Source organism: Equus caballus, chromosome 27 (assembly GCF_041296265.1).
Source record: "Equus caballus isolate H_3958 breed thoroughbred chromosome 27, TB-T2T, whole genome shotgun sequence".
In the NCBI taxonomy this organism is placed as follows: domain Eukaryota; kingdom Metazoa; phylum Chordata; class Mammalia; order Perissodactyla; family Equidae; genus Equus; species Equus caballus.
In genome coordinates, this window is record NC_091710.1 from 44,691,029 (window position 1) to 44,718,976 (window position 27,948).

The 27,948-nt window shown below is 36.4% G+C and overlaps 1 protein-coding gene across 17 annotated transcripts in view; it reads right to left on the bottom strand.

Annotated features, from left to right (window-relative positions):
* Positions 1–27,948, bottom strand: part of TENM3 (teneurin transmembrane protein 3) — a 2,419,468-nt gene that overhangs the window by 142,184 nt on the left and 2,249,336 nt on the right. For all 17 annotated transcript variants that reach the window (XM_070253219.1, XM_070253221.1, XM_070253220.1 and 14 more), the window contains one exon: positions 14,234–14,472. In XM_070253219.1, coding sequence (XP_070109320.1) covers positions 14,234–14,472 — 239 coding nt within the window. The remainder of the gene's footprint in view (positions 1–14,233; positions 14,473–27,948) is intronic.

A 27,948-nucleotide genomic window follows, 5' to 3' on the forward strand; every position in this document is an offset into this window, starting at 1 on the left:
ATTAAGAACATGTTATCAGAAGTTGCAGGAAAAGAAAATCAGAACCTGACCTTTCATAGCTAAGTGCACAGTTTCAACACACTGTCTGTGGCGTCTTGTGGAGCTTTTTGTTTATATAAAAGAGACCTGGGTCCCATTCTCCATCCTGGCTCAAACAGGCTGTGGAACTTTGGCAAGCCACTGGGCCTCCATGAGGATTAGATCTCTCATTTACACGAAAATTTGCAAGGTTTGCACTAGATGATCTGTAAGGTCTCTTCCAGATTTATATTCCATGATATGTCAAGATATTTTAAAATATAAATATTTAGGCTAAATCATTGAGCGTAGGAAAAAACATCTGGCATCAATAAGGTATCAACGTAATAGAACACCAATGTTGTTGTTCCTTTGTTTTTATTTCAAAATAAAATAAAATTGCATGGGGTCAGACTATCATTTTGAGCATATGATTCCCTGGGTATCAAAAGGGAAGTTTCCTCATTTTATGTTTCAAATTCATGAATATATAAATATATTCGATGCACATGTGCAATGATTAGATTTTACAGAAAAAGAAAAATACTTTAAATATAGGGCAACGATTTGACTTGAGACGTGCTTCCAGAGTGCAACCAAGTTTTCAGCATAAAATGAAAGCATCTCTTGTGAAGTGTGCCGTTTGTAACTTGGACCCCTACTGGTCTAAACTGTCATTAGGAATACATAGTTTTCCATAAATTAGCTTTTGTTTTGGATTTCCTGCTGTGTTCATATACATGTTGACAGAATGTGTTAGGCAATATTTTGGCACTCTAATCCATTATTATTTGTTATTAACTTTTAAGACTGATATTATTTCAACAGTCTATACCTTGCTGACCCAAATATTGTCATTTTAAAATCAATACTTCTTTTGAAAGCTTTCATATTAATATGCACTCAAGTTGTCATTAAGAAAAAGAGAATTGGGGGCCGGCTCTGTCATGTAGTGGTGAAGTCCAGTGTGCTCTGCTTTGGCAGCCCAGGATCGCGGGTTTGGATCTTGGGTGCAGACCTACACCACTTGTCAGCCATGCTGTGGTGGCGACCCACATACAAAACAGAGGAAGATTGGCACAGATGTTAGGGCTAATCTTCCTCAAGCAAAAAAAGAGTAAGGTTGGCAACAGATGTTAGCTCAGAGCAAATCTTCCTCATCAAAAATAAAAAAAAGAATTATCCCAACTTTAGGATATTTTAATATTCAAAGCAACTAACACTTGATGTAGCAAGTTCCTCTGAGAATTATAAGATAACATACTGAAATCATAGGCTTTATGAACTATGGGTTTTTAGAGGGGAGGAGGAAAGGCAGTAAGGAGTGGCTGCTGATATTTTACATTTCTATGCTGTGTATTTTTCCTTTCTATCCCTTTTTGGCATTATGTCATTCTTGGAAAGCAGAATCACATTGGCTATCAAAATGTCTTGATGAGACTAAATAACGATTTAGTTATGTAGGTTTGCTTCTGCCAGAATACTTGATTCATATTTTTTTATAATATAAATACTATAAATTATATTATGCATTAATATTAAAGAATTCTAATTTTAAATTTCACTGCATTTTCTTCTTTCTTAACTATGTAGATTCAGTGTAATATATCTAAGGATGCTGCTTAGGAAATAGTAATTCCAGCTGCCCTCCCACAGCCAATGGTGAAGTGGACAGAGGCTTATGAAAATCAAGCTGTTGTTTGTGTCACCAGGGGAATTATGTCAGGATTTCTAAAACAGACTGTTTGTCTAATGTTTCGTTAGTTTCCTCTTGTTTCCAGGTTCTGTTCTCCGAATGAAAGTAGCATTCATTCTCCAATCTAATGGAAAGAACAAAGTGTTCACCATCACGATTAGCTGCCCAAAGGGGCCAGTCATTATCAATAAACTAGAGAATCTTTGAGGTAACAGTTGACAATATTAAAGAATACAGTCAGAGGATCTATTTCAAGAACATTCAAAATATAGAACGAAATCATTTACATGATTTGTAGCCTATTGCCTGCTTGCCAAAATACTGAGTTTGCTGTTATCATGAAACGTATGTGACAGAGGACTCATTAGCGACAGTTATTAGCAGTTTTGCCATTGAAACCCCATGGATCTACTCATTATTCAAAGGCTTCTTGTACTGACTTAGTTTTCATCTGGATTCCTTTCTTTCACAATAGCTTTAAGAGCTATAGTCTACTTTTATGTAACAAATGGGTATGTTTGTTAATGAGCTACCTGAGCACAAAATTTTTTCTTGGTTTGTTTGGACTTTTTGAAAAAGTAGTAGAATAGACCTGAAAATTACAATTCTTTGAAATTTTAAGACACTTTAATCATTATTATTCAAAGATCCAACTATTAGGGATATGGAGATTCTTAGAGGAAGGGTGGTCTATTAAAATATGGCAAAATCTAGAAAAACATCCCCTTCAAAACATCCCCTTCAATAACAGTCCACTTCTCCTCCAAGAGGTTACATTTGAGAGAGATAATATGATCTGTGAGTGTGTGTGTGTGGTTGTCAAGTGGCAACTTCAAACAAAATCAATGACCCTTCAGGAATCTAGGCACAACTAGCTCCTGTAGTTTGTTGTTCATCATTCATTCATCAACAAAAACTGAGACAGTGTCATCTTATCAAGTCCTGTTGCACGTGAGCAGCAGACTAGTGTGCAATCCACTTCACCATTTCTGGTACCTAGTAGGTAACGGTAACTTTCACAGATCCTATCAGCCCTCCTTGACCATCTCATCTCCCCAGGCAGGGTGGGAAAAGGTCCTAGGACGGCAGTGTTCCAGCTGCTCCCCATTAATCTGGGCTCACTTGGAGGGCAGTTTTCCTTAGTTATGAATGTAACTATTATTAATGGATATTCATGAAGCATTTGTGGATTCGTTTCAAAGCAAAATACAAAGGAAGTTGTCCTCTCTGATCCACAGGAGACTTGTTCACACTGTCAACTTGCTTCTGTATTTGGTGGTCTCAGTCTCCTTTCCTAAAAATAAATGGCCCACTTTCCCACTTTAAACATGTATTGCTTCTCTACCTGCGATGCTTTTCTAAGATCATAAAGAATTTCTTTGAAGAAGTAAAAAGTATCTAAAAATATCTTCACTCTAAAAAAAGAAAATAATGGTAAAAGTTGGGATTATTTAAAATGATTGAGATAATATGGTTAAGTTTTATGTACAAATTCTATGCAACCCACATAGGCTCATTAACTACATCACGCAGTTAGCTTGTTAAAACTACAAATTTAGTTAATGAAAAGATTAAAAATCTACAACGATATTAAAAGACCCAATGAACATGACCTACAGCATTTTCGGTCCCCACAGCAGTGATTTCTATATTTTTTTAAAATGTGCTTATCACTTTTATGATATAATTGTGAACCTTCTACGGTATTATTATTTTATAAATAAATATTTTTATATTTATATATTTAAATTATTTTTTACTTGAAATTATTGACAAAAAATTAAATACTTTTATTTTAAAATGCAATTTTATAGCATTATCTTAAAGGAAAAATCAGTATCTCTTGACACAAATAGAAGACAACAACAAAAATAAATGGAGTAAACTGTAAACACTGTTATTACAATCTATGCAGAAATTATTGCCAGCAAAATTGTTCATTTGCGAAAGAAGTGTTAAAGACAGGTGTCACGACATGCTAACATCTTCTGAGATTTCCTCATGACATAATCAGATACAAGCAAGTGAGAATTCTAAAGGGAATAAATTCCTCATTTTGTCACTCGATCTTATTTATTCTTCTAAGTACCACCCGTAAATTCTCAAATCGTATGAGAAACAATGCCCTATGATATAATGGAGAAAAGTTCTGGGCTCAAAATAAGGAGACATGGTTATGGTCCCTGTTTTAAGACTTACTGGCTTTAACACCAGACAAGCCACTGATTCTCTGGGCCTAAGATTTTTCTTCCTAAAAATTGTGGATAATAATATTCGATTTACTAGGTTGTTATAAGGAATAATAATAGCAGCTAAAATTAACTGAGCACTGGTATTTTATCAGGCACATTCGTTATTTTATTAGATATTCCCAAGAGCTGTACTATTACTAATCCTGTTTACAGGGACGAGGAAACTCTCGTTTATGGAGGGTAAGCACCCTGCTCAAGATTACATTGCTAGTAAGTGACAGAGTTGGGACACAGACTCAAATCTTACTGCTTTGAAGGTCTGTACTTATAAACAACATTATAAAAATATAATGTAATGCGATTTGCAAATCTGACATTACGTTTTCCCATATAAGATAATAAGATCATTGTGGTAAAGGTTATGTCTTACTCATCTTTGTGAACTCAGTGATCAGGAGGGATATTCAATAATTGCTAAGTTGAATGGATTTAATTGACTGTGGTATTGGAAATAATTAAAAGGAAATGCCTGTGAAAAACAAATAAAAATCTGCAAGATGCAAAACTACTTGCATCATTTTTTCTCAGAGCAAAGGGCCCCACTTTCTAGAATTACATCCAGTAATCTTCTAGGTAGGCTTGAACACCCTTCTCTCGCCCTGGGAAATGTAGGACAACACGGGAAAGGCTTCTTCTCTTTTAGGGACGGAAGGAGGCTTACTGAAAGTGGTAAAGGGGAGAAAAAGTTCACTAGTGGAGGAGGAAGCAGAAAGGATCTGCCTATGGTCAAAATATTAGGGAGAAATGACAACCCCAACATAGAGCCAGCCAACGCTATGCCAAGCTTGCTGATGGAGAAAGCCATCAGCAGAGAAGCATTAGTTCCCTCTTTGGAAACTGGAGAAGTCACCAGTGGTGAAACCTAAAACGTAAAGGAAACACTGAAAGTTCTTATCTTTAAAAACACTACATGTTTTCTCAGAAGAATCTTAGTACTATACAAAAGCTAAAAAATGTAATTGTTCTTTGAATGATATGTGCTTAAAATGCACAATAGAAGGCTCCCAAAGTAATGTCCTTTCCACTTCTGGGACCAACTCAGTAACAGAAATTGGACACACCGACTTCTTGGGTTGTCATATGCAGAGCAACATGATCTTTACCCCTTAACAACCTTTGAAATACAGGAAACACACACGTTTTAAAAATTTCTTCAAAATAGATTAATAGGGTATTCATGAACGTTTGTAAGGAACCCAGAGATATCATTTCTTTTAACAGTTTTAAAACTATTTTCTGGGTATACATTATAAATAAAATTCTTAAAGCATGCATGTATGTAGTCTAAAATTAAGGGAAAGGAACAATCAGAAACAGACTATAAATTCTTGTGGCAATTTAAAACCTAGTTACCCAAAATTTCCAGAGTAACATTTCTTTCTACTTCTAGACATTAACTACAAAAAGGGTTCTAGACTAACTAAACAAAGAAAACCAATGAACATCATAATTATTTTTTCTCAAATGCATCTAGATTTTATCTTTATTATATCACAATATACTGGTTTTAATATTTCTGAGAATTGATTTTTTTGGGCCACATTTAGGTTTATGTGGTAACATAAAATTTGTCCTTCTGTCAGCATTCGTCAAAACACATAATCCTAGTTATTGTTCTGGTTTTATCAGAAAAACCTTTCTCTAATGCTCAAACTCAATAAGTTCTGCCTTTTATGTACTCTCCCAGTCACCTACATTTCTCCTTTTTGAATAGTCATGATGACTATAATTCGGTGCTCAGTGTTTGCATTCTCTAAAGTATAATCTCTAAGGGGGCAAGGACTGTGTTATCTTGTTCATTGTTGTACCTTTTATATTGTCTCAATAAATAAATGTTGTCATTCAATAAATAAATGTTGAATGAATGATGGATGGAGGGAGGAATGGTCACTTCCTCTTCTGGTGTTACATTACTAAGTCATTAAGGAAGAAAGCATGGAATCATTTTTAAGGGAGAAGGACAAGGTGTAAGTAGTCTGTAGACATTGTAAGATTATGTAGGAACACTAACCTAGAAGAGTCTATAAACATTTGAACTTTATTTTATCTGTTATATTCTAGGACGAGATCTCTGTTTGAATATAGATTCAATGGAACTTAAAAGTTTTATGCTGAATTTATTCCTAACCTTCCCAGCAATCTATCGAGTTTTTCTTTTAACCTTATACTTGCCAATTACTTTTCTTTTCACTCTTCTGTACGTAGATATTTCTCTCGGAACACACTGCTCTCAGCAGCACTAATGCAGAAGCAAATGACATATGCAACACCAATTAAATATTTATGCAATGTAGCACCGAAATGGTAAATATTGTATTATGCTTTCCACTTGTCATTAGTCAGGAGACGTTGCTACATTCTGCAGAAATGATAGCCTAAAACAGAGAAAACAGCACCGTATTTCACAGACAAGATATTTATGTTGGGCACAAACCAGAGTTTAGCTGGCTTTAAAGGTATTTCTTACTGTCGTCGTCCTTGAATGTTTTTCAAGTCAGAGAGATGCTTATATTTGAATGGTAAAATCAGTCTGTTTAAATATAGTATTTCTCATATATTATTTACTTTAGCTGACCTCATAGCAAGCTAAGAGTAGAATAAATTATTTCGGGGGAGGAGGGGAGTGGCATACTTCCTACATTTGTATAATTTCTTGAATTTGGTAGTGATTTCTTTTTTATGTATAGTAATAAATATTAGGATAAACTCAAAACTAAACATTTTTACGTTGTGCTAACAAAAAATTTATAATGTCAAAAAAATTGAGTGTATAATATAGAACTTTTTCCCACTTTAGGTTCAATTCAGAAGTCAATGATATGATTATACAGAGTTGGCTTAGAATGAACTGAATTTTAAGTGACCTCTCAATCTTTTCTAGGTTTCTACATGATATGCTAGACATAGAAAACTAACATTTTCTACAAATTATTAGAGTTTATATTGAAAGTCAGGACAGAGTACCAACATGACAAGATAGCCAAGTTTTCTGTGGGTGCTGGAGGAGCATAGATATATACATATGAAAGCACAATTTTACCCATACAAGTGCTGTCCTTAATAAGGAAAAAACACAACTACCTAGAATGGGTTTTTAGATTTTCTCCTTTTTGAATTTATAGATTTAGAGTACTGTAGCAATATGCTTTATCATCTTACTATTTTTCTCCTCTCCTCGAGGTAAACTATTTTATTCTGAGCCTTCATTCACCATTGAATCAGGTTTAAATATGTCCTTAATTTCATGTATCCAAGAATAAAAAATACTGATATACTCATTTAAAATTTTTAGTTTGCAATTTTCAATCCTCTAAAATATAGGCAATATATTTTTTCCACAGCGTGATGAAAGCACATTAGTATTAAAATGCTACCATTCCATCTCGGACAAAATGCATTTTCTGAATGTAATGCAACTAGGAGTTAAAGGCAGAAGCTGTAGTGAAAAATGCTGTATAATTCATTGCCTGGCTGTGTTCTATAACCTAATAAAACAGCACTTTTATTACAAAGACATGTCCAAAAAGAAAAAAGAATGTCACAACACATTTTATTTTGCCATATATATTTAAATGGTTGGTTTTTCATGAGGCATAAAGGGCTGCTGTATTTTTCCTTCTGACCCTGAGTCACGCATATATGTATAGCTAGTACCATAATCAATTTCAAGGTACACAGAGAGGTAAAAATGTTCATAAAATGCAAACAGACACAGAAGTAGGACAGATAACTGCTATGGAATCATAACCGCAATGAACCTGGATTCGACTGGTTATGTTTTGCTAGATGTAGGGAATGCTTATGTTGTTAAACAGCCTTTTTAGCAGACATATGACAACATCTATTTTAGGAATCAGTTGGTAGCAGCTGTTCAAAGGAAATAAATAACTACATAGGTATTTTTTTAAATGAAAAGGAATATTGAAAATGCAAGTAATTCTTTGGTTAGCGGTATATGTCAGGAGTTCATAAGAAAAACAATGCTGAGTTATTTCTTGTCATTGGGAAATGAGTTAACAAACTAGTCCCTTAAAAGTTCAGATTTTTGTGGAAAAAAAATTAGGGAGAGTTTGGAGGGAAATGGGAAGTGACTGTTAAAGGAACACAGGGTTTCTTCTTTGGCGATGAAGGAAATGTTCTAAAATTGATTGTAGTGATGGCTGCAAAACCGTGTGAATATACTAAACACCACTGAATTGTATACTTTAAATGAGTGAACTGTATGATATATGAATTATATCTCAATAAAGCTGTTCTAAAAAAAGACTGTTGTCAAATGAATTACTGGTTGGGATAAACTGGCTAAAAATTGAAAAAATGTGCTAGTATAATATAATTTGCTAAGATTTTTATTTTCTCTAGTTTTCCTTAAATTTAAAGAAACACGTGCAAATACTTTTAAGGTGCTACTCTACAAGGAAATTATTTGAATTTTCAGAGCCTGCCTAGCAGTATATAGAAATACTAAGGAGGTTAAATGCCCATAATGGTGTTTGACTTGACTTTGCTGCAGGTTTTACTGGTGTTAACATAATAATTTCAATATTTATATTGATTTGTATTTAATAATGTTTCAATAACGTTTCTGCTTTATGATAAGATTTCTGGGCATGTTTCTATGTGTACAACATCAAAATTTCAGGTTATCTCCCATCCAGGAAAAAAAGAGTCTTCTGTGAGAAAAGAACAAGAAGACTCCTACTCATTCCATAAGTGTGAACAGGTGCAGAAGTAACAGAAACTAACAGACTCGCTCTTTTTATCCATTCTTTGGTGAACAATGGCTAGCTACAGCCCATCTTTATATTGTTCTAATTTTAGGAGAGAAAAAAATAAGATGAGTAAATTAGGGCCCAGAAAAAGTGGGACAGGTATTTTTTGATAGGTCTGTATCACTAAGTATTATCATCGAACTCAACATTTGTGTTTAGGAATCAGTAGAATTTCCATTATGTAAAGACACACCAACTTAAAGACTAATGCATTAGAGACGGATTTTAATCGGGAGTGCAGCAATCTAAAGAAAATCCTACTGTGACTCTGCTGAAAAGAAGCTGCCATCGGTACCTGCTCGGATATTTGATTTTTAAGAGTTAGGACATGACAAATCACGGCACACTTATTCTATTATGTATCAGCTATAGCTTCTCAGTTCTGCTCACTCCTCTATCCCAACAGGGCCTCATGGTCTCCCACTCAGACTAGTTTTCTAACAGGTTGTCTAAACTTGCACCGTCCAAATGGCAGCTACTAGCCCCATGTGGCTGTTCGAGTTTAAATTAATTAACAATAATAAAATTTAAACTCCAGTTCCTTAGTGGCACTAGCCTCATTTCAAGGGCTCAATAGCCACATGTGTCTAGTGGCCACTGAACTGGACAGTGCAGACAGAACGTTTCTATCATCGAATATAACATTTGACAGCGCTGGCCTACAGCCTTGCTACTCCAAGCATGGTCTAGGACCACAGCCGCACCACCTGGGAGCCTGTTTGAAATACAGGCTCTCGGTTCTCACTTCAGATCTGCTGAATCAGAACATGCATTTTAACAAGATCCCCAGGGGAGTCTCAGGCACATTAAAGTTTGAAAAGCACAAGTCTGGACTTTATTTCTTCATATTACGTGTTCTGGAATGTCACTAAAGCAATCTTTTAAAAACATAAATGTGATTCTTTTTCATTGCTATGCTTTAATTTCTTCGATTTCTTTCCCATTTTCAGTTCTTCCAAAAACCTCATGAGAGTCAGTATAGTGTAACGGGGCCCTTGATAGTTTCCAGGACAGCCTCCATCATTTACTGGCTGTCTGACTTTAGGCGAGGTGCCTCTCTAAGTGATAGATTCCTATTTGTTAAATGGAGATAATAACTCATAGAGTTGTTGTGAAAATTATATGAGATAATTCATACACAGATTTGAACACAATGCCTAGTGCACCATGAGCACTCTACACGAATTGCTGTAGACAGCTCACGTTTCCTCCTTTCCATGCCTTGGATGATCTCTTCTCAAGGTGATCGCCCACTAACCATTTTGACATCAAACCTACTAAACTGAACTGCTCTTCATCTTTCAAGCATCATCTGCTAGATCAAGTCTTTCTCCAACATCTTCAGAAGGTATTTTCCTTCTTTTCTTCTCTATTTTTTGCCATATGGATCAAGCTGCTATGAAAGTATGCTCTATTAAATGTGTTTGCATACATGTCTTTATCACTCAACGATGAGCTTCTAGAATGAAGAGCTAATTCGATCTCCCAACATTTGAGTATCCAGAAAAATGTTGACCTAAAAATTGTTACTGAAAACCACAAAAGTACCAGAAGAAAATTTAAGGAAATTTTAAAAAATAATACTTAGAATAAATAAGGACTTTATAGGTACCCCATGAAAATCAGAAATTATAAAAAAATTGATAAATTTGATTATTTAAAAAATTCTATATGGTTTATGGCAAAATGACTTTGAACAAAGTTACTATTAAATTGGAAAAATATATAACACATATGACAAATGATTCATATCCTTAATAAACAAACACTTGCAAATCAAAAAAATAAAAGGAGAAAAGCCTCAGTAGAAAAATGGGGGGAAACTAGCTATTCACACACACAAAAAGAAATACAAATGGTCAATAAGTATATGAAAAGATATTCAGCACTACTAGTACTAAATGAAAACAACAATAAAATGTTTTAACCTAAGAAATTGGCAAGGGTTAAAAATATTGATAATAAGTTACACTGGTAGTTGTGTAAACTAAGGGTAATTTGGCCATGGTTTGCAAAATTTGAAACATTTCTACCCTTTGGCCCAGGAAATTTCTTTCAAAGAATTTATTCTGATCAAAAATTTGATCAGCTGAACACACATGCATGCACACACAGACACACACACTTACACGTACAAGAAAATAGTCAGTGCATTTTTGGGAACTGTTAATTAAAAATAGCTGCTATGGAGGCCAGCCCCGTGGCTAAGAGGTTAAGTTCGTGTGCTCTGCTTCCGCAGCCCAGGGTTTCACAGGTTCAGATCCTGGGCACTGACACAGCACCACTCATCAAGCCATGCTGAGGTGGCATCCCATGTAGCAGAACTAGAAGGACGTACAACTGGAATATACAACTATGTACTGGGGGGGGCAGTGGGAAGAAGAGGAATGAAAATAAAAAAGATTGGCAACAGATATTAGCTCAGGGCCAACCTTTGAAAAAAAAATAGCCACTATGATGTTCAAACACTTATGATGTTTAAGGAATGATAAGTGGGAGAGCCTGGTACAAAATGTATTTAAGAATATGGAACTCTAGGTATATGGATGCATGGAAAAATATCTGGAAGGATACAGACCAAAAAGTGAACGGTGATTACCTAAGCAAAAAGTTATCAATGACAATGGGAATTAATTTTCGCTTTTTTTTGGCCTTTCTTTATTCTCTGAAATTTATATAGGAATAGGAAAAACAAACAGCAAAGCCTGTCACCCCCCTCCCTCCCTTTCAGAAGTTATTCACCTTGACTATCCTGTGATAACTTTATCTTAGAGAAGAGACACATTAATGCTACATTCTCATAACTTCTCATGACCTTACTGGAAGGTGAGAATGAAAATTCTAGGATAGAAATAATTCCTCAAGCTTTTTATTTTACTTATTTCTTAAGGCTTTGACTTCATATTGACAGTCAATGTGAGACAAGGGGACCTCAAAGGAAACGGAAAAAAAAAGTTTAAGGATGGCTGCACTTCTGTTAAAGGTTGTAAGGTCAATCTGATGATGACATTGGTCTCCCCATTGATTGGGGAGTTTATCAGACTGATCTAGCTGGACAGGCAAGTGGCCCTTTTCTCCCTCTCTGCTTTACAGCACACTCAATAGACAAGGACAAGCTTCCCTGAGAGAAGTGGCCTATTATTTTTTTCAAGGGTAAAGGCAGTACCTTCAGTCTTCAATCTTTTCAGTCTGAAAAGATTCCTCATGCTTCCTGAGGAACAAATGAAATCTCTTACCTGATTTAAACAAAAAAATCATTGCGTTAATCTGGTAGTGACATAAGCACAGGAAGACTGGTGAAAATTCTAACTATATTTGTGCTTAAGGAAAGCAATAAAAGTATGAGATAATTCTTTGTTGAGAGAAGTAATTTTTGCCAGATAACTCTTGGATTGTATTGCCTTAACTGGCAGCACAATAACTAGATTGTAACAAAAGTTCAACAAATATCTGTTGAACTGACAAGAGTACGTGAGTATATTAATTATGTAATTTGTGAAAGATAAAATCAAAGGGAGAAGATACGATAGTGGTATTGGTAGGAATAAAGGAGGATACTAACCTATTAAATAGCAAAAAACAGGAAATTTGAAAAAAAGGAACATTTTGAGTTTTTACTTAGAAGTCTGATCCTCAATGATATTCAGTAATGGATCCTTGAAAAGAGTACAAGTCTCATGAATAATAGTGACCTAATCTCATACGAAAATGCTTTTTTTCCTGCTAGTCACACAACGTAAATAAAATGAAAGAGTACCATTGCTGATATTCAAAATACTTAACAATGGGTACAACACAGGCAGTTACAATCAGAAAGGACGTCTGACAACATATCAACAACACAGACATTGAATTTCAGCCCCGAATAGTATTTATCTATCTATTTGGCATGTACTCTAGTAAAAAAAAATCCCCTACAAATACATATGCTTAATGTATTATATCCCATTTATGACTGGTGCCTTTTGGAATCACTTAAAATTCTTTAGCTGCACACTGCTGACAGATACAAAGAATTTATACAGCTAACTAGAAGAGATTCTCTTGATGGCTGGATATTTGCTAGCTGAATACTAGAAATCTGTCTCTGAATTCTGATTTTTGTTGTGGTGATATTCCTCATTTACCTTGAGGATTATGAGACAGCATAGCATTGATTATTAGTGTTTGATCTTGGCCAAGTGACATCCCTTTTGGCAGCTGGTTTGACCATTTTTACAAGAAGGGAGTTAACTTAGATTGAAAAATTACAAAAAGGCTTCATCTTGCTCTCGTCTCTGATGGACAGTGGCTAGATGAGGTGCTGTGTGAAGCACGTAAGGAGGATAATGAGGCTGTAGCCAGGGTCAGTGGGAAAGAGTGTCCTGGTTCATTAGCGATGTCTGCCATGGTCAAAGAATCGGCAGTACCAGTACATAAGTCGCCATCCCCGACTCGATTATCTCGAAAGTTCCTTCACGCTCTAAAATTCTATTTTTCTCTTAAAAAGAATTGTGACTTGAAATGGTTATTTCACTTTCCAAAGTACACAGTTTATAACTAAGGAGTATTATGGCTAATGATAGAACTGGCTCACTGCAAAGGCATCATACCATTGTATATACCGCTCTGTAATACTCTTACTCAGCGACAGAATTTCATGGCGCATCACAAATCGCTTTGTAAATTTGAGGACGCATCACCGGCTGCTGTTCTTGTTGCATAACCCGCACAGCCTGTGATTTGTCTCAGTGGACACCACTAGTATTTCCATGTGGTAGGCCTTTCCCTACACTTACAAGGAAATCAAAATCTGATGTGGTCATTTCAGACATTTTAAAAAGCAATTTCCAATAGTTTGAATGCTCATATATGTTCTGAAATGGTTAAATAAAAGGAAAATTTACAACTTCTATTAGCAGCTTCCATCATTGGGTTACTAGTAAATGAAAAACATGATCAATACTACATCAGAAAAGCTGAAAAATCCACATATATGAATGAGGATGCAACCCGTTCATCGTTTTATGGATGCGCAGTTCTCTGGAGAGCGTTCCTGAGTGCACGCTGATGGTCCTGAGTGGTGAGTTTTACATTTAGATAGCTGAGTTGGCTGAAAGACGTGTAATATCACAAGCAGCAGAGAGCTCCCTATTGACTATGCACTGAAGGAGATTCCTGCACAGTGTTCATTCCTGCAAGTGCATGAATTATTCTGCGTCCATGACATGTCCTAGAGTTACCCACGTTTCATGAGGGATAAGTCAAACACAAAAGTACACCGTAGTCTGTGTCCAGGAATATACCTTGTTCTTCATGCAAATGCAGCTTTTCTATTTACCTAATTTGCTGAGAATTACATAAAATACCCTGTGATTTATAATGTCTCATTACCAACCCCTTCCCTAGAAAATATGAACTCATAGTATACCTTTTCACCAAATAGATAAAGCCAACAAAACAACAATATAACATCCCGATTTACAAACAGAATAATTCTGGAAATTTGTTCTTACCTATAAAATAGGATAGGAGTATTGCCAGGAGCACTGAGACCCCTACAGCGCACAGGGCAGTACATTTCCAGCTACAGTACTTTGAAGATTTCTTGAATTTAAAAGCACTTCTTGATAGGGTGTTTCTAGGTAGTGGCCGAGTGGGCGGCGAATAAACAGAACCAGATGCCATTGTGTATCCTGGGGTTGCAGTACTGAACAGTGGCGTTGTCCCTGTTCCTGTTTTGAATAGGAAATGCCTGTGGAACGGGAGAATATCATTATAAGATGCAAATACGTTAAAAATGTGAGAGACAGAGACAGCTACGCATCAGTTCTCCTCTCCTTCTGTCTCTCTCTTTTAATCATTGACCTCATATAATTAAAAAAAATTAGAAATTAAGGAAATATTTGAACCAAAAAAACCCAACTCATAAAAATGACTCTGATGAAAGAGCCTGATTTGTCTTGTCTAGAGCAGTATTTATGCATACAAACGATCACTGTCCCTTTAAGTAGAGATCTTGAGAGACTACAAAGTTATTCTAATCATACCATTTCCAGTGCAAAACCATTTTGGAACTTCCCTTTGTGAATTGCCTTAAGAACATCTTCACATTCCACTTAAGAAAACAAATCTGACTACTTTGTCGTTACATGTGAACTTACTGCTATGTGAGAAGATATACTCATATAAACACAAGTATGCATGATCACGCTGGTGGTCTGCAGACTGACTTATCTTCTGGATGCCCATGGAAACATTCCAATCCTAGCCTGCTCCCCCACTAGTAAGTACCATCAAGCTTGGCCACAGGCAGCTGGTCAGTTCTCAAGGGATGCAAACTAATTTTATTTTTAGCTTCTGTCAAACACAACAGGAAGGCAAATCTGCTGGAGGGGAGAGAAAGGGAGGAATCACAGAACACTTTCTAAAATCAACCTAAACAAATGAAGGGGTCAGTGAAGCGGGTTTTAGATCAAATATAGAAAGATTTCCTAACAACTGAGCTGTACAACAGGGGAGCAAACTGCCTCTAAAGTTGTATGCTGTCTTACTTCCAAAATGTTTAAACAGAAACAATGATCAGATGACAAAACTATTGTCTTAGGAATTCTTCAGGAAAGATGGCTACTTTCAAGATTCCTATTAACAATAAAAGTCTCCAAATTTTAAAAAAAGGGCCATGTTTGTCATGGTTTACATTTCACACTATGTTGGCAATTTATACTGTATTGAGTGTGTGTCTTAACATGTATGCTTATCCTTCTTAATAACACGTTCGATGAAATCAACAGAGGGTTCTCTCTCTTTCATATTCATGAAATTGTAGGAATCCTGGAATATTCCACCATGGTACAGTACAGTCTTTACACAAGACGATTTTAGATGGTACACAGCTGAATATTTTTAATTTTAACATTCAAGTAATTACTTTAACGTGCATTAGAAAATAGATTAATGTATCAAACAAGTTAAGGGTTGACAAGGACAGAACTTGGAAGCTAGACTGCTAAGGTTCAGGTCCTGCTTTACTACTTACTAGGTATGTGTGCTTGCGCACGTTCCTTAATCTCTCTCTGTGTTTTGGTTTCTTAATCTGTAAAATGGGGACAACAGTACTACCTACTTCGCAGGGCTTGTTATGAGACTTAAATGAGTTAGCATTTACCGTGAAGAGCTTGGAATATAGTAAGCACAACACAATGATAAATAAAAGAGGATCAAACTCATGATTTTATGTATACAATTGGTTAGGAAAGGGTAACCAGGTAGTTAAGTTACAAAGAGTCCACTTACAGAGAATTACTGTGAACAATAATGTAGCTCGTGTACAGACACGGAAAAGTCATGAAAGTCTGCCTAACAGAGGGATACGGGAAAGAATTCCGGATGAGAAATCAGAAGATCTGGGTTTGAGTTCCTGGTCTATCATTTCCTAGTTATGTGATCCTAGGAAGCCTCAGGTTTTTGTTTTATTTTTTAGTTTTTCATCAACAAAATGGAGCTAACGATTTACTTATCACACAGGGTTGTAAACCAGTTAATGTATCTAAAAACGCTTTGTTGACCACGAAATTAGAACAGATGCAAATGATAAGCTACTACTTCTATCAATTATACTAGCAAGTGATTGTGAATCCCTTTTTCCCCATACAACTACTTTATAAAGCAAATTTCAACATTTAGAGTCTGAATTAAGTGGTATGTTGGAAGCAGCATTTTTAGTGCCAATTACCATATTCAACTCAGCATGGTGACGAAGAATGTGAGCTCTGGAACCCGACTGTCTGGTTCAAATCCAGACGTCACCTATAATTAGTGGGATGATGTTTGGTAAGTTACTCAGATTTTCTGTGTCTTGGTTAATCATCTGTAAGATGGGAATAATAAAACCTATTATATATATAATATATATATATATAGTCATTTTACGAGGATTAAATGAAGTAACATATATGATGTGTTTATATTAGCATCCAACACAAGCTAAATGCTCAATAATGCATTAGGTATTTTTCTTCCCAAATTCATTTATTGGAATCTATATTCCAAAAGACCAAAAATTGTCATCTGAAGACTTTAAAATCCCAATTCAAAATGTAATACCCTCAAAACCGGTGCACACAAGGGGCTGGCCCCATGACCGAGTGGCTAAGTTCGTGCGCTTTGCTTTGATGGCCCAGGGTTTCGCCAGTTCAGATCCTGGGTGCGGACCCAGCACCACTCATCCAGCCATGCTGAGGCGGCATCCCACTTGCCACAACTAGAAGGACCCACAAGTGAAATATACAACTATGTACCGGAGTGCTTTGGGGAGAAGAAGAAAAAACAAAATAAATAAAATCTTAAAAAAAAAACCCAATGCATACAAAACGAATTGGCTGGTTTACAAATTTGATATTGGCGATCCACACACTGGCATGTACTCTGGATGAGAAAATGGACTGTATCATGTCAAGGAGAAACCTGATCCTTGGCACGAGGTGCAGCAACCTTTTCCTATGAATGACGAGAGAGTGAATATTTTAGGCTTTTCTGGCCAGACCATCCCAACTCTGCTGTTATATCATGACAGCACCCATAAATGTTGAGCGTGACTGATTCAAATAAAACTTTATTTATGGACATAGAAATCTTAATTTCATATAATTTTCCCATGTCATGAAATATTCTTTTCACTTTTTTTGACCACTTAAAGATGTAAAAACCATTCTTAGCTCAAGATCACCACAAAAACAGGTGACAGGCTGGATTTGGCCTGTGAACTGCAGTTGACCCCCTGATCTAGATTTTTTAGGATTATACATGAAGAGTGAGCAAGAGGCTCACACGCATAGTGACAGAGTGTTCCCTCCACACCATCGGCAAGGATTAAAAAAAGCATTCGGAAGGATGCATATCCACTCCTCTTGGGGAAGATGAAGGGAAGGCTGGACAGACAGATGCACCTGGAGGAAGATCCTACTAAAGCCCCGGTCCCTCTGCTCTCCATCATATCATCAAGCTCAGTTCCTTCAAAGAGCTTATTACCATCAGTTCCTGTTTATTTGTTTACTTGTGTGGCAGGTCAAATTTTTTAAATACTATTTCAAGTGTGCTTTTTCTCCCTGAAAATTTTCCCCTTTCTGTCTTTGCTCCACCTCAACTCTCTCAATTCCAGCAGCTGTTTTATCTCATTGCCTCCAGGTGAGATGAGACAAGATGAGAAATCGAAATAGCCAGAGGGTCTTGCTGGTTTCCTAAAGCCCAGTCTACTGGATGAAATGGAGTGGACTGGGGTAGAACCATAATGTTTGGGAGAAATACAGTGTGAGATAAAAAGGAGTTTCCCTCCAGCCTAGGAGAATACCTTCAGCTGGGAGCAAGAAGAGAACCAGAGGGATGCTGATGAGAGCAGAGGATTCAATAGGTCCCAGAGAAAGAAGCCTGCCCTCTGCTTTGCAGGCAGCACCCCTGGGGAGGTGGCAAGTCTCCAGAGAAGTCTGAGGTGCTCTCTGCTACTTCCACGCCAAGCTTGAGGGTACTTGAAGGTATAGAAATAGCAGAGAGCTATGTGAAGAAGCTACACACACACAAACAAGCAGCATTTGAACAGCAACCAGTATGTAGGCCTATGGCCAACGACAGAGTCTCTTGCCTCAGTCTTAGGTACCATGAAGAACCTCTGAGGGAGAAGTAGAAACAGAAGATTTGGGATATAGCCAAAATGCTTGAAATAAATAGACTACAGGAGAAAAAGATTCCTCTTAGAGTAGAGAATTTTCTTATTAAAGGTTAGAAAGAGGGAGCTGGATGGGAATGGATGAGGGCAGAAGATTCACTGTGCCTCAGGGACAGAAGGCCTGTTCCTGGCTCCCCTGGTGGGGTGCTGGAGAATAGAGGCTACACAGTGTATCAGGGCACCTGAGAGCAGAGAAATCTGTGCCTTAAATCTCAGACAGAGACCTGCAGAAGTAAGAGGATCCCAAAGAGAAAGCTGATGCCTGGAGTGTCTAGGTGATGCAGTTAGAGACAGTCTCCCTAAGATTCCTGCGCCTCAGCGTCATCTGTAAGAAGCAGAATTACTTCTATGGCTTCGAGGGTAGCAGAGAAATGGTAGAGTATTCCACTGGATCCGAAGGGGCCACACACATAGAACTCAAGGCTCTCTCAGCAATAACACGGCAACTAACAGTGAACACACAGACAGCAGGAAAGCTCAGCATCAGGTGGAAAAGACTCAGGTGGAGAAGACTGCAGCCCAGGTGCTCCCTGCTGTGCTCACAGTATCATCATGAAGCGGGCGGAGGAGGAGAGGGAGAGACCCAAATGACCTGAGGAAAGTTCCTAGGAATGAGAGTTTCAAATAAAACACAGACAGAAATGTAAAAAAATAAAGTTCTCTAGATACTAAGCTGATGGGTAAGAATGCTGTATCCACTGCATAAATTTATTGTCTGTCTTCTCCCATTGGAATGTAAACCCCACGAAATCTTATTCACCTCTAAGTATTTTCAGGACTTAGAAAGTTCCTGGCACACAGCAGTTGCTCAATAAATAGTGCAAAATAAATGAAATGGTGACCATTGTGCCAACACGTAAATTGAGTCTCAGAGAAATTACGTACCTTGGACAAGGACCCACGGCTAACAAATAAATAAACTAGTAGAATAAAAATAAATAAATAAAAGTTGGAGGATATAGGGACCAAAATGAAAAGCATCCACGGAAAATGTGTTATAGCTTTGTTCAGAGTGGTTTGGGTCATTTCTCAATGGGAAATGGGATTTGAACCTGAGCCTATGGGACTCTAAAGATTACGATCTTAGCCTCGACACTAAAAACATGAACCTACTGTGTGCAAGACCATGAGCCAGACAACTGCCAACCTCAAATTAGACACATCTGGGGCTGGCCCGGTGGTACAGTTGTTAAGTGCGCACGTTCTGCTTCAGTGGCCCAGGGTTCACTTGTTTGGATCCCAGGTGCGGACACGGCACCGCTTGGCAAAGCAATGCTGTGGTAGGCATCCCACATATAGAGTAGAGGAAGATGGGCACGGATGTTAGCTCAGGGCCAGTCTTCCTCAGCAAAAAGAGGAGGATTGTCAGCAGATGTTAGCTCAGGGCTAATCTTCTTAACAAAACCCCAAAATTAGACACATCTGTGTCAATTTTCAAATCTGTGATATCAATACATGGTGTCCATCAGCTTTGGTCCTGCTGGCAAAGAACTCTCTTAAGAACTAGGCTTGAGGGGCCGGCTCCGTGGCCTAGTGGTTAAGTTCGTGTGCTCCGCTGCGGAGGCCCAGGGTTCGGATCCTGGGCACGGACATGGCACTGCTCGTCAGGCCATGTTGAGGTGGCGTCCCACATCCCACAACTAGAAGGAACTGCAACTAAGATATACAACTGTGTACAGGGGGGGTTTGGGGAGATAAAGCAGAAAAAAAAAAGATTGGCAACAGTTGTTAGCCCAGGTGCCAATCTTTAAGAGGAAAAAAAAAAAAAGAACTAGGCTTGAATTGCTATGAAATCATTCTTCTTAGAGCAAAAAGAAACTCTGACATATTGTTGAAAACAAAGATGTAATATTCAAAAATACATTATTTATCAATATTAGTGGAACTTAAGACCTCTTTACCTTGAAAGAGTTTCTATCTTATGTAATACACAAATTTACTTTTGTTGCTGCAAGAGAAAATAGAATTCAATTCTATTTTTTGGGCCCCGGACTTCAAATCTCAGAAGTACATTTCCCCTTCTTGTCTACATGACTACTCATTTCAGAGGGGCATCAAATTTGTGCCTCGGAGATATATGTGTATAATAAATACAAAAACATTATAAAACATTGAAAGAGAAGCCAAATCACCAGTGTACTATATTTTAAAATCACTGGTTTTCAATATTTTTAGATGGCTTTCTAATAAAAGTATAGAAAGAATTTGTAAAGATTGTTTAAATTGATGTATTTTGAAACCATTTACAAACAAATGGCGTCACTCATGTGAGAATGATTCCTTTAGGTAAAATTAGGCCTCAAAGTAGATGTGCTAAAACACACATGTAAAAACCTCTTAGACATTAACTAGAATAGCAGAAAAGGGCCATGTCAACATACTTTCTATAGAGAAGAACATCTGGTTTCTGATTTAGTAGGAATTTGTTAATTTTTAGGTTCAGACAGGATGCCTTCTTTCCAAAGGCAACGATGTCCTTTCCATTGCAACACAGAAAATATAAAACACTGACGAGTGTATACTGTGACTAATGTAATAGCTTTAAGCCCAGGACTTTGTTTTAACTGTTTCAAGTTCCAACACAATGATTAGTTTATGTCTAGAGTTCTACAAATATTTACTGAATCAACAGATAAATGAATATTTAAATTTAGCTATATGAAAAGTATACAACGTCTTTCTATATGAGAAAATTATTTAACACCTAATTCTCTCTAAGGCACATATTTCTGTGTCATTACAGTCTTTTCCCATCCTGTGACTCTTTGCCAGGTCATACAGCCTTGGGAATATGCTTCTCACGTACAAAAAAGTCTGCAAAAATTACTATCAAAAACATATGGTTTTGACCTGGCATCCACATGCGGTTTGTAGAATAAAGGCAGAAATTTTCTTTATTTCTCAGACCATATTTGGGAATGAAAAAAGTGAATCCTGTGAGAATATTCCCCATTGTATTCAGCAATAAAGCAGCAGAACCAGCAGCGGCTTCTTTTTAACACAGAGGACACTGGCGCAGGCTGATTCAGTTCTGATGTTTCTAATGATGCCCTGCGTGATGCCTGCTTCCAGTTCCTCAGCTATCTGTGCCACCGTTTTCACTCTGGTGATGAACTAGAGAGGCACACTTGAAGAGAGACTATCAGACACCAAGACAAGGAAAATCAATTTCAAAGCCCAAAAGACAGCTGGTGCAGAAGGTCACTGAACACTAACAGTTGCTTTGTGGCTTTGGAATCTTGAGGGGGATTCTATTAAAAACAACAACAACCGGACAAGAACTGTGGAACTGCCCTGCATCATTAACTGTAAGGCCAGGTAGCAACGGAAGCATAAATGGGAAGGATTACTCTCCACTAAGCACAATTAATAGTTGCTCGTTTTCCTTCTTAAGTTGAAAGATGTGTTTCTTTGTTGATCTGCCCTAAGACCAACCTTTTCATTGCTGCTTCCATCTTCTGTTCTAGCTTCTATTTCTAACCAATTCTGTGATGTGTCTTTCTCTGGGTCATGTCACAAATTTAAAATTAGTAGGGACAAAGACTGAATCTACTCATCTTTCTTGCTGTCCCCATTCCTGCCTTTTGGTCACTGTTAGCAACTCTATCTTTTAGGGCTCTCTAACTGACGGACATAGGGGTAATTTTCAATTACTCGTCTATCCTGCCTGCCCCTTCCTCCCACCCGCTGTTCAACTGTCATAGCATCTTGCATCTTTCCTTTACAGCATTTCTTTCTTTCTTCTTTTTTTTTTTGCTCGGGTGCAGAAGGTCTTCTGAGTTCTTATACCTCAACTTCCTCTTTTTAATCTATTCTGTGGAGGCAGAGAAGAGGCAAAAGTAACATTCTCATTTCAAATTTTCTTCTACTCTCAGATGAAATGTCATGTTTTAAATACTGGACCCGCACAGCACATCGAATCACTTCTATATGTCCAGTCATCATATTTACCTACTCTTATCTCAGGCCACTCACAATTGCTTCTCACAATTTGTTTTGCTTTTTCACTCCATCTCTTAGATTGCATGCTTTATTCCTTAGTAACGTAACTTTGGGTTGATTTTGTCTTCCAAAATAATAACCACAAAACTTACTATCATAAGATTTTCAGTGGAGAAATAATCAGACTTTTTGAGTAAATTTAAATGCGCCTTTCTATATTATACCATATATAATATTAATATATCAGTGCTCATCGAAAAAGATCCTAACATCAAGTACAAAATTAAATAAGTTATAATATATAATTAAATTATAAGCTTACAAGGGTCACCAGGAAACAAATGAGTTCATACTAATCTTTTGTTCAGGAGGTTAACAGAATCATGTTATTCTTCTCATATCAAGAACATGGTTTAATAAGTTGGAAATGATACAGACCAAAATGAAAAGCATCCCTGGAAAATGTGTTAGAGGATCATTCAAAGCGGTTTGAGTCATTTCCTCAATGGGACATTAAAATAGAAAATAAAGTCAAAAAGAAAGCGTGCAACCACTGAATGAAATTTTAATTAGATTAACTTCATAATTGGTTATCTTCATAGAAAATAGATTTTTTTCTTCCATGTTTTATACAGTGTTAAAAACCTTTTTAGAGAGTAACAAATAGAGCAAATGATTAGAATAAAACGTGTAGTAGCGTTCTGTTTCTGTCCCAAAGGTGCAGCTGGAGCATTTTATTAGAGACAGACACCTGGAAAAATATTTCTATTGTATATAACCTATTATATCTTAATACAGCACAGGAAATGTTGATGCCTTCTTCCTCTTCTTATAGTCTCTATTGAACAAGAGAGTGATTTACATCAAACTAAGTGCAAACTGTTTGAATAAAACGTTTTGATGTCCTGCCTTCTACTTATGTTTCTAGGCAAATCAATAAAACATTTACCTAGACTATAGATTGCTTGATTCAAATTAGATGCTCTGATTTCAAAGACAATGCACCAATGAGAAGAAAGATTGCCTATACTTGGCAAAATTTACCACCTTTTCAGAATCTGAAGTTCTCACTTAAGAGCTAAGGAAAGTTTAAGCTACAGGTTTCTTTTCCTTCTGGCAAAATATAACTTCCTGGATTTAAGAGGCTTATTAAAGGTCTCACAAGATTTCCTCAACATCAAACGACTCTTCCAAAATGACATTTTCAGATCTAAAGCAAATGAATCCCACACTTATGGATTAAATTTACCTGGAAATATATGAAGGCTAAAATTAACTATTGAGTTCAAAATAGCTTTAGTCACTTGATGATGTCAAAATAATGGACAGTTTGCCTAAAATTCATTTAAGATAAAGTACTTCTTAAAAATTGTCAAAATATACAACATTTAATTACTATGTGTTATCTTCCTTCCATATTGCCCATTATCTATCTCATTTAATTATCTGTAGTCTGTAACTGAGAGTATATTTACTAAATCTGGAGGAATTAAAAGAGCCCAAAATATTTGTCAGTATATACTTGAAAGAAACGATATACCTGAAAGATGATACTAACTACTGTCCAAGCATTTGAACACTTAAAACCTGTGCTTCATTATCACAGTCTTTAGAATTTTCACTATCAAGCTCTGAATTTTAAATTCCAAAGCCAACTGGATTATCTACTAAAGGTGTATTTAGCAATGTGTTTATAACTGATTAAAAGGCTGAAAAGGCAGGTTATTTAAAGGATGTGTTTTAGAGAGTGACGCAAGGAAACAGAAAATTTCTGGCAGCTATTGAACAGAAAACGAAAGCAAGAAAGCCCATATAAAAAATTACCTGTTCTTACTCAAGCAAGGCTGGGTTCCTGTTTGTTTTCCTTACCTTTTAGCAACTGATTCTCAACAGATATCCAGAGACATCTAGTACAATTACTTACTGTACCTAGCTACTTGGAAAGAAATCTCCATCAGTCGAACATGATGGCCCTCAGAGCTCTGTAAGATTCCAGAACTAAGAGATTGCAGAGGCTGCTAAGAATTTTCAGGGATAAGCCCACCCACACTAGCATCTGCATAAGACTGCAAAAGGTATTCTGCAGTCACTTATCTTTCACATGAAAACAGTTCAACCAGACTAATTATGGAAGCACAGGTTTTGGTAGGGCCCCGTGAACTTATGTAGTTGAGGGTTAGGCCACCAATTTGAGCAGAAAGGTACTTAGAGACCATTCCATACATTAAAGCAATGGTTCTCAATCTTTAGCTTGCATCAGAGTCCCTCGGAGGGCTTGTTAAAACAGCATGCCGGAACCCCAGGAGAGGATGTTGCTGGTCCAGGGACCACACATTGAGAACCACTGCAGTAAGGTATCGGCATATTCGTTTCTTAGCTTCAGTTGAACTTCAGGACTCTCATTAAGTTTGTAGAGCAAATCAGAAAATCAATTCAAAAGACTCTTACTTCAAAGGTCACCGTTGGTAGCTCACATCAAGTAGCTAATTTAGAACAAATGGAATTTGTGCAATACCAGGCTCAATCCTTCTGACCTCAGGATCAGCTGGCTTAAACATTTTTCATTGTTTTATGTCATCTCACTCTTAATTTTTACTTCCAACATCTCCCTTTACTATTCATCCCTTTCAAATTCATCTATTTGTTAAAAAATTGGTTCCCTCATCCTTGCTAACCTCATTGCAATTTTTAAGCACAGTCACGTGCCTCATGATGACCTTTGGATTACGGATGGATGGCGTACAACAGTGGTCCCTGGTGGTCCCAGAAGATTAGTACCATATAGCCTAGGTGTGGAGTAGGCTATGCCATCTAGGTTTGTGTACGTACACGCCATGATGTCCACACAACGACAAAATCACCTTACGACGCATTTCTCAGAATGTGTCCCCGTCCTCAGGTGATGCATGACTGTATCTGCCATGTATATTGGCCTTTACTTTACCTCTAAATGAGATAGCAGCTTCTGTTCTCTTTTGATCCTTTTCTGTTTCTGACAGTATCTGTATTTCCAGGTGCTGATAAAACTTTCACCAACATACTATCCTATTGCATAAGTACCTTCTTTACAAGGTTCTCTTTCCTTTTCTCTTTGAACTTAATACTTGGATTGGTGAATCATGTAGCAGTCTAGTTGATAATTCACCTTGGGTATTTACAACTTCCCAAAAGGTTTCACTACTTTCTTCATACAGACAATGCTATTTTCTCTATTCTTAAACTTCCTGGCTGGAGCAATTTTTATATAGTATTCTTTTTACCTCTAAAAACTTTGCTTCAATTTATTACCTCTATTAAAATTTATATAGGAAAGAAGGAGCTACTTCTAATCCTTTTCTTTCTCTATTAGCAGATACTGGAAACCTCAATTCTAAATATTTCTAAAGCACCGTGAGCGCATGCACATACATACACATACATAAATATAAACTTATCTCTTTACACAACTGCTATTTTGAGGAGAAGGAAAAGAGATAAAAATATTTTCATGCACCACAGGCCTTCTTCCTAACTTGTCTCCTTCTTAGAAGCTGCTGAGGACAAAGTAGTGACAATCAAGGTGATGTTCCTAGTACTGGCCAGGGTGGACGCATAACCACACCCTGACAAAGGTTGCAGCAGAGGTGGCTTCTGATGTACAAAGCAACGTGATAAAAAAAATTCTCTTACTGAAGTTTAGAGGGAGCAGAATTCCAACATGATTGGAAAAACAATCCCACACTGAATCCTCATTATTACGGTTAAAGAGAAAGTGTTTTCTTTCATCCTTGAGATATTATTTTAAAACATGCTTTCAAGGGTGGGAGCAGGAGAACCTGGTAGAGTACTTAAGTGGTATGAGGAAAGTACAAAGTATTTGGAGGACTAGTTTCTAATTAACTTCTTCAATAACCACTGTGGTTCCAGTAGTTACCTACTGAAGCTATAATTAAGAATAAAAATTCACATATGGGATCTAAAAACTGAAAAGACTTGTCTTACAGATTGATAAAAAGATGAACCACTTAAGAATAATAAAATTTACTTAGAGTGAGTCAATAATAAACTAAACTTCAATACTTTTCTCCTTGCATTTTAATAATTTAACCTCTGCTAACTTTTAAATAGGATGAGTCTAGAAAAGATGTATGTGTGCATGTGTGTGTATGTGTGTGCAAATTTTCTAAGAATTGGCCAAGGTTTGTTCAAAATGGATTCGTTCTTTTGCTTCTAATATAAAGGTATTATTACTGTAAATTTAATTGGAACTGTTTTACAGTAAGTAATATATTATGCACCCTTGAATTGCAAAAAGAGAATATTTTAGACTTCTACTAATTAAAATGCCTCTTCTTTTATTACCTTTAAATTAATTATGGTATGCACTTTAAAGAAAAATATTTTAAATAAGAAAATTAAACATCTCCCAAGTAGTAATCAACATGAGAATGTAAATTACATATTTTGACATGAAAACAAAAGAAAAAATATGTAATGATTCTGGCTGTGATACAGTGAGTTAGTAAGACTGATAAACTACTTCTTCATGCTGATAGCATGTTGCGGTCTCAAATCTATTACACTTTTGAATTGATGTGCTATTATCTTTGGACAACTTTCACACCAGGAGGTGATCCCAGCAAGAAAAATGTCTTAAATGAAAAGCTTATAAACAAGATACATTTCACTGTTGTTACCTGAATTAATATGAGCTATTAGTGGTTGTACAAAAAGCAGTTTGAGACGAAAATTGTTTTTGATATTTTGCAAAAAAATTTTGCAATATAAATGTATTAATAATGCTACATTTTAGCACCTGCCTCTGTATCAATTTATAATTATATTGAATATACAAACATGTTCACAGTAAGTCCAGCATTATATGTTAACTGATGTCTGAAGATTGGGAGGCAAAATTCTAGACAGTATTAAGGTGATTTGTGGGAAATATATTTTAGTGAATTCTTTACCATCTTTCACATTTACTTTTCTGTCTTAAGTGAGAGACTTATATGATATAAAATTTAAGTATAACGATAGCTGTGTAAAATATATAAGGCTACGACAGGAAGCACAATATTTTTATTATGACTTATTTTAACTTAGACATGTCTATAACCGAGCACCAAATCATATTACAGTTTGTTTGAGAGTATTAAGAAGTGAACAACAGGATTAAATATGCAGAATTTTTTTACCACTATCGAGAAGGCTAAAATAGGTTAACAGCCTTTGTTTCACATTTTAGTTATTTTACTGGTAAAACCATGGCATCAAATGCACAAATCTATATTAGACATTTTCTTACACGTTTTAAGATGTCAATTACACCTACTGTTGGCAGTTATTACATACTAAATATATTAAAATTAAAATGGAAATGAAAAAGAACATCTTAAAATTCCTATGAGGTATTTGAACAAGAGTTAATCTATTTAATTATTAATTCACTTAATTAGTGATGGCCATCTATGCTTAAAATTGTTCAGCGAAGTTCTTTCTATAAATTTGAGAAGTGTGATCTAGATAAACAGAAGAATTCCAGGTAGAGATGTAAACTGATGAAGAGTAAAAGAATTTCAGGGTTGT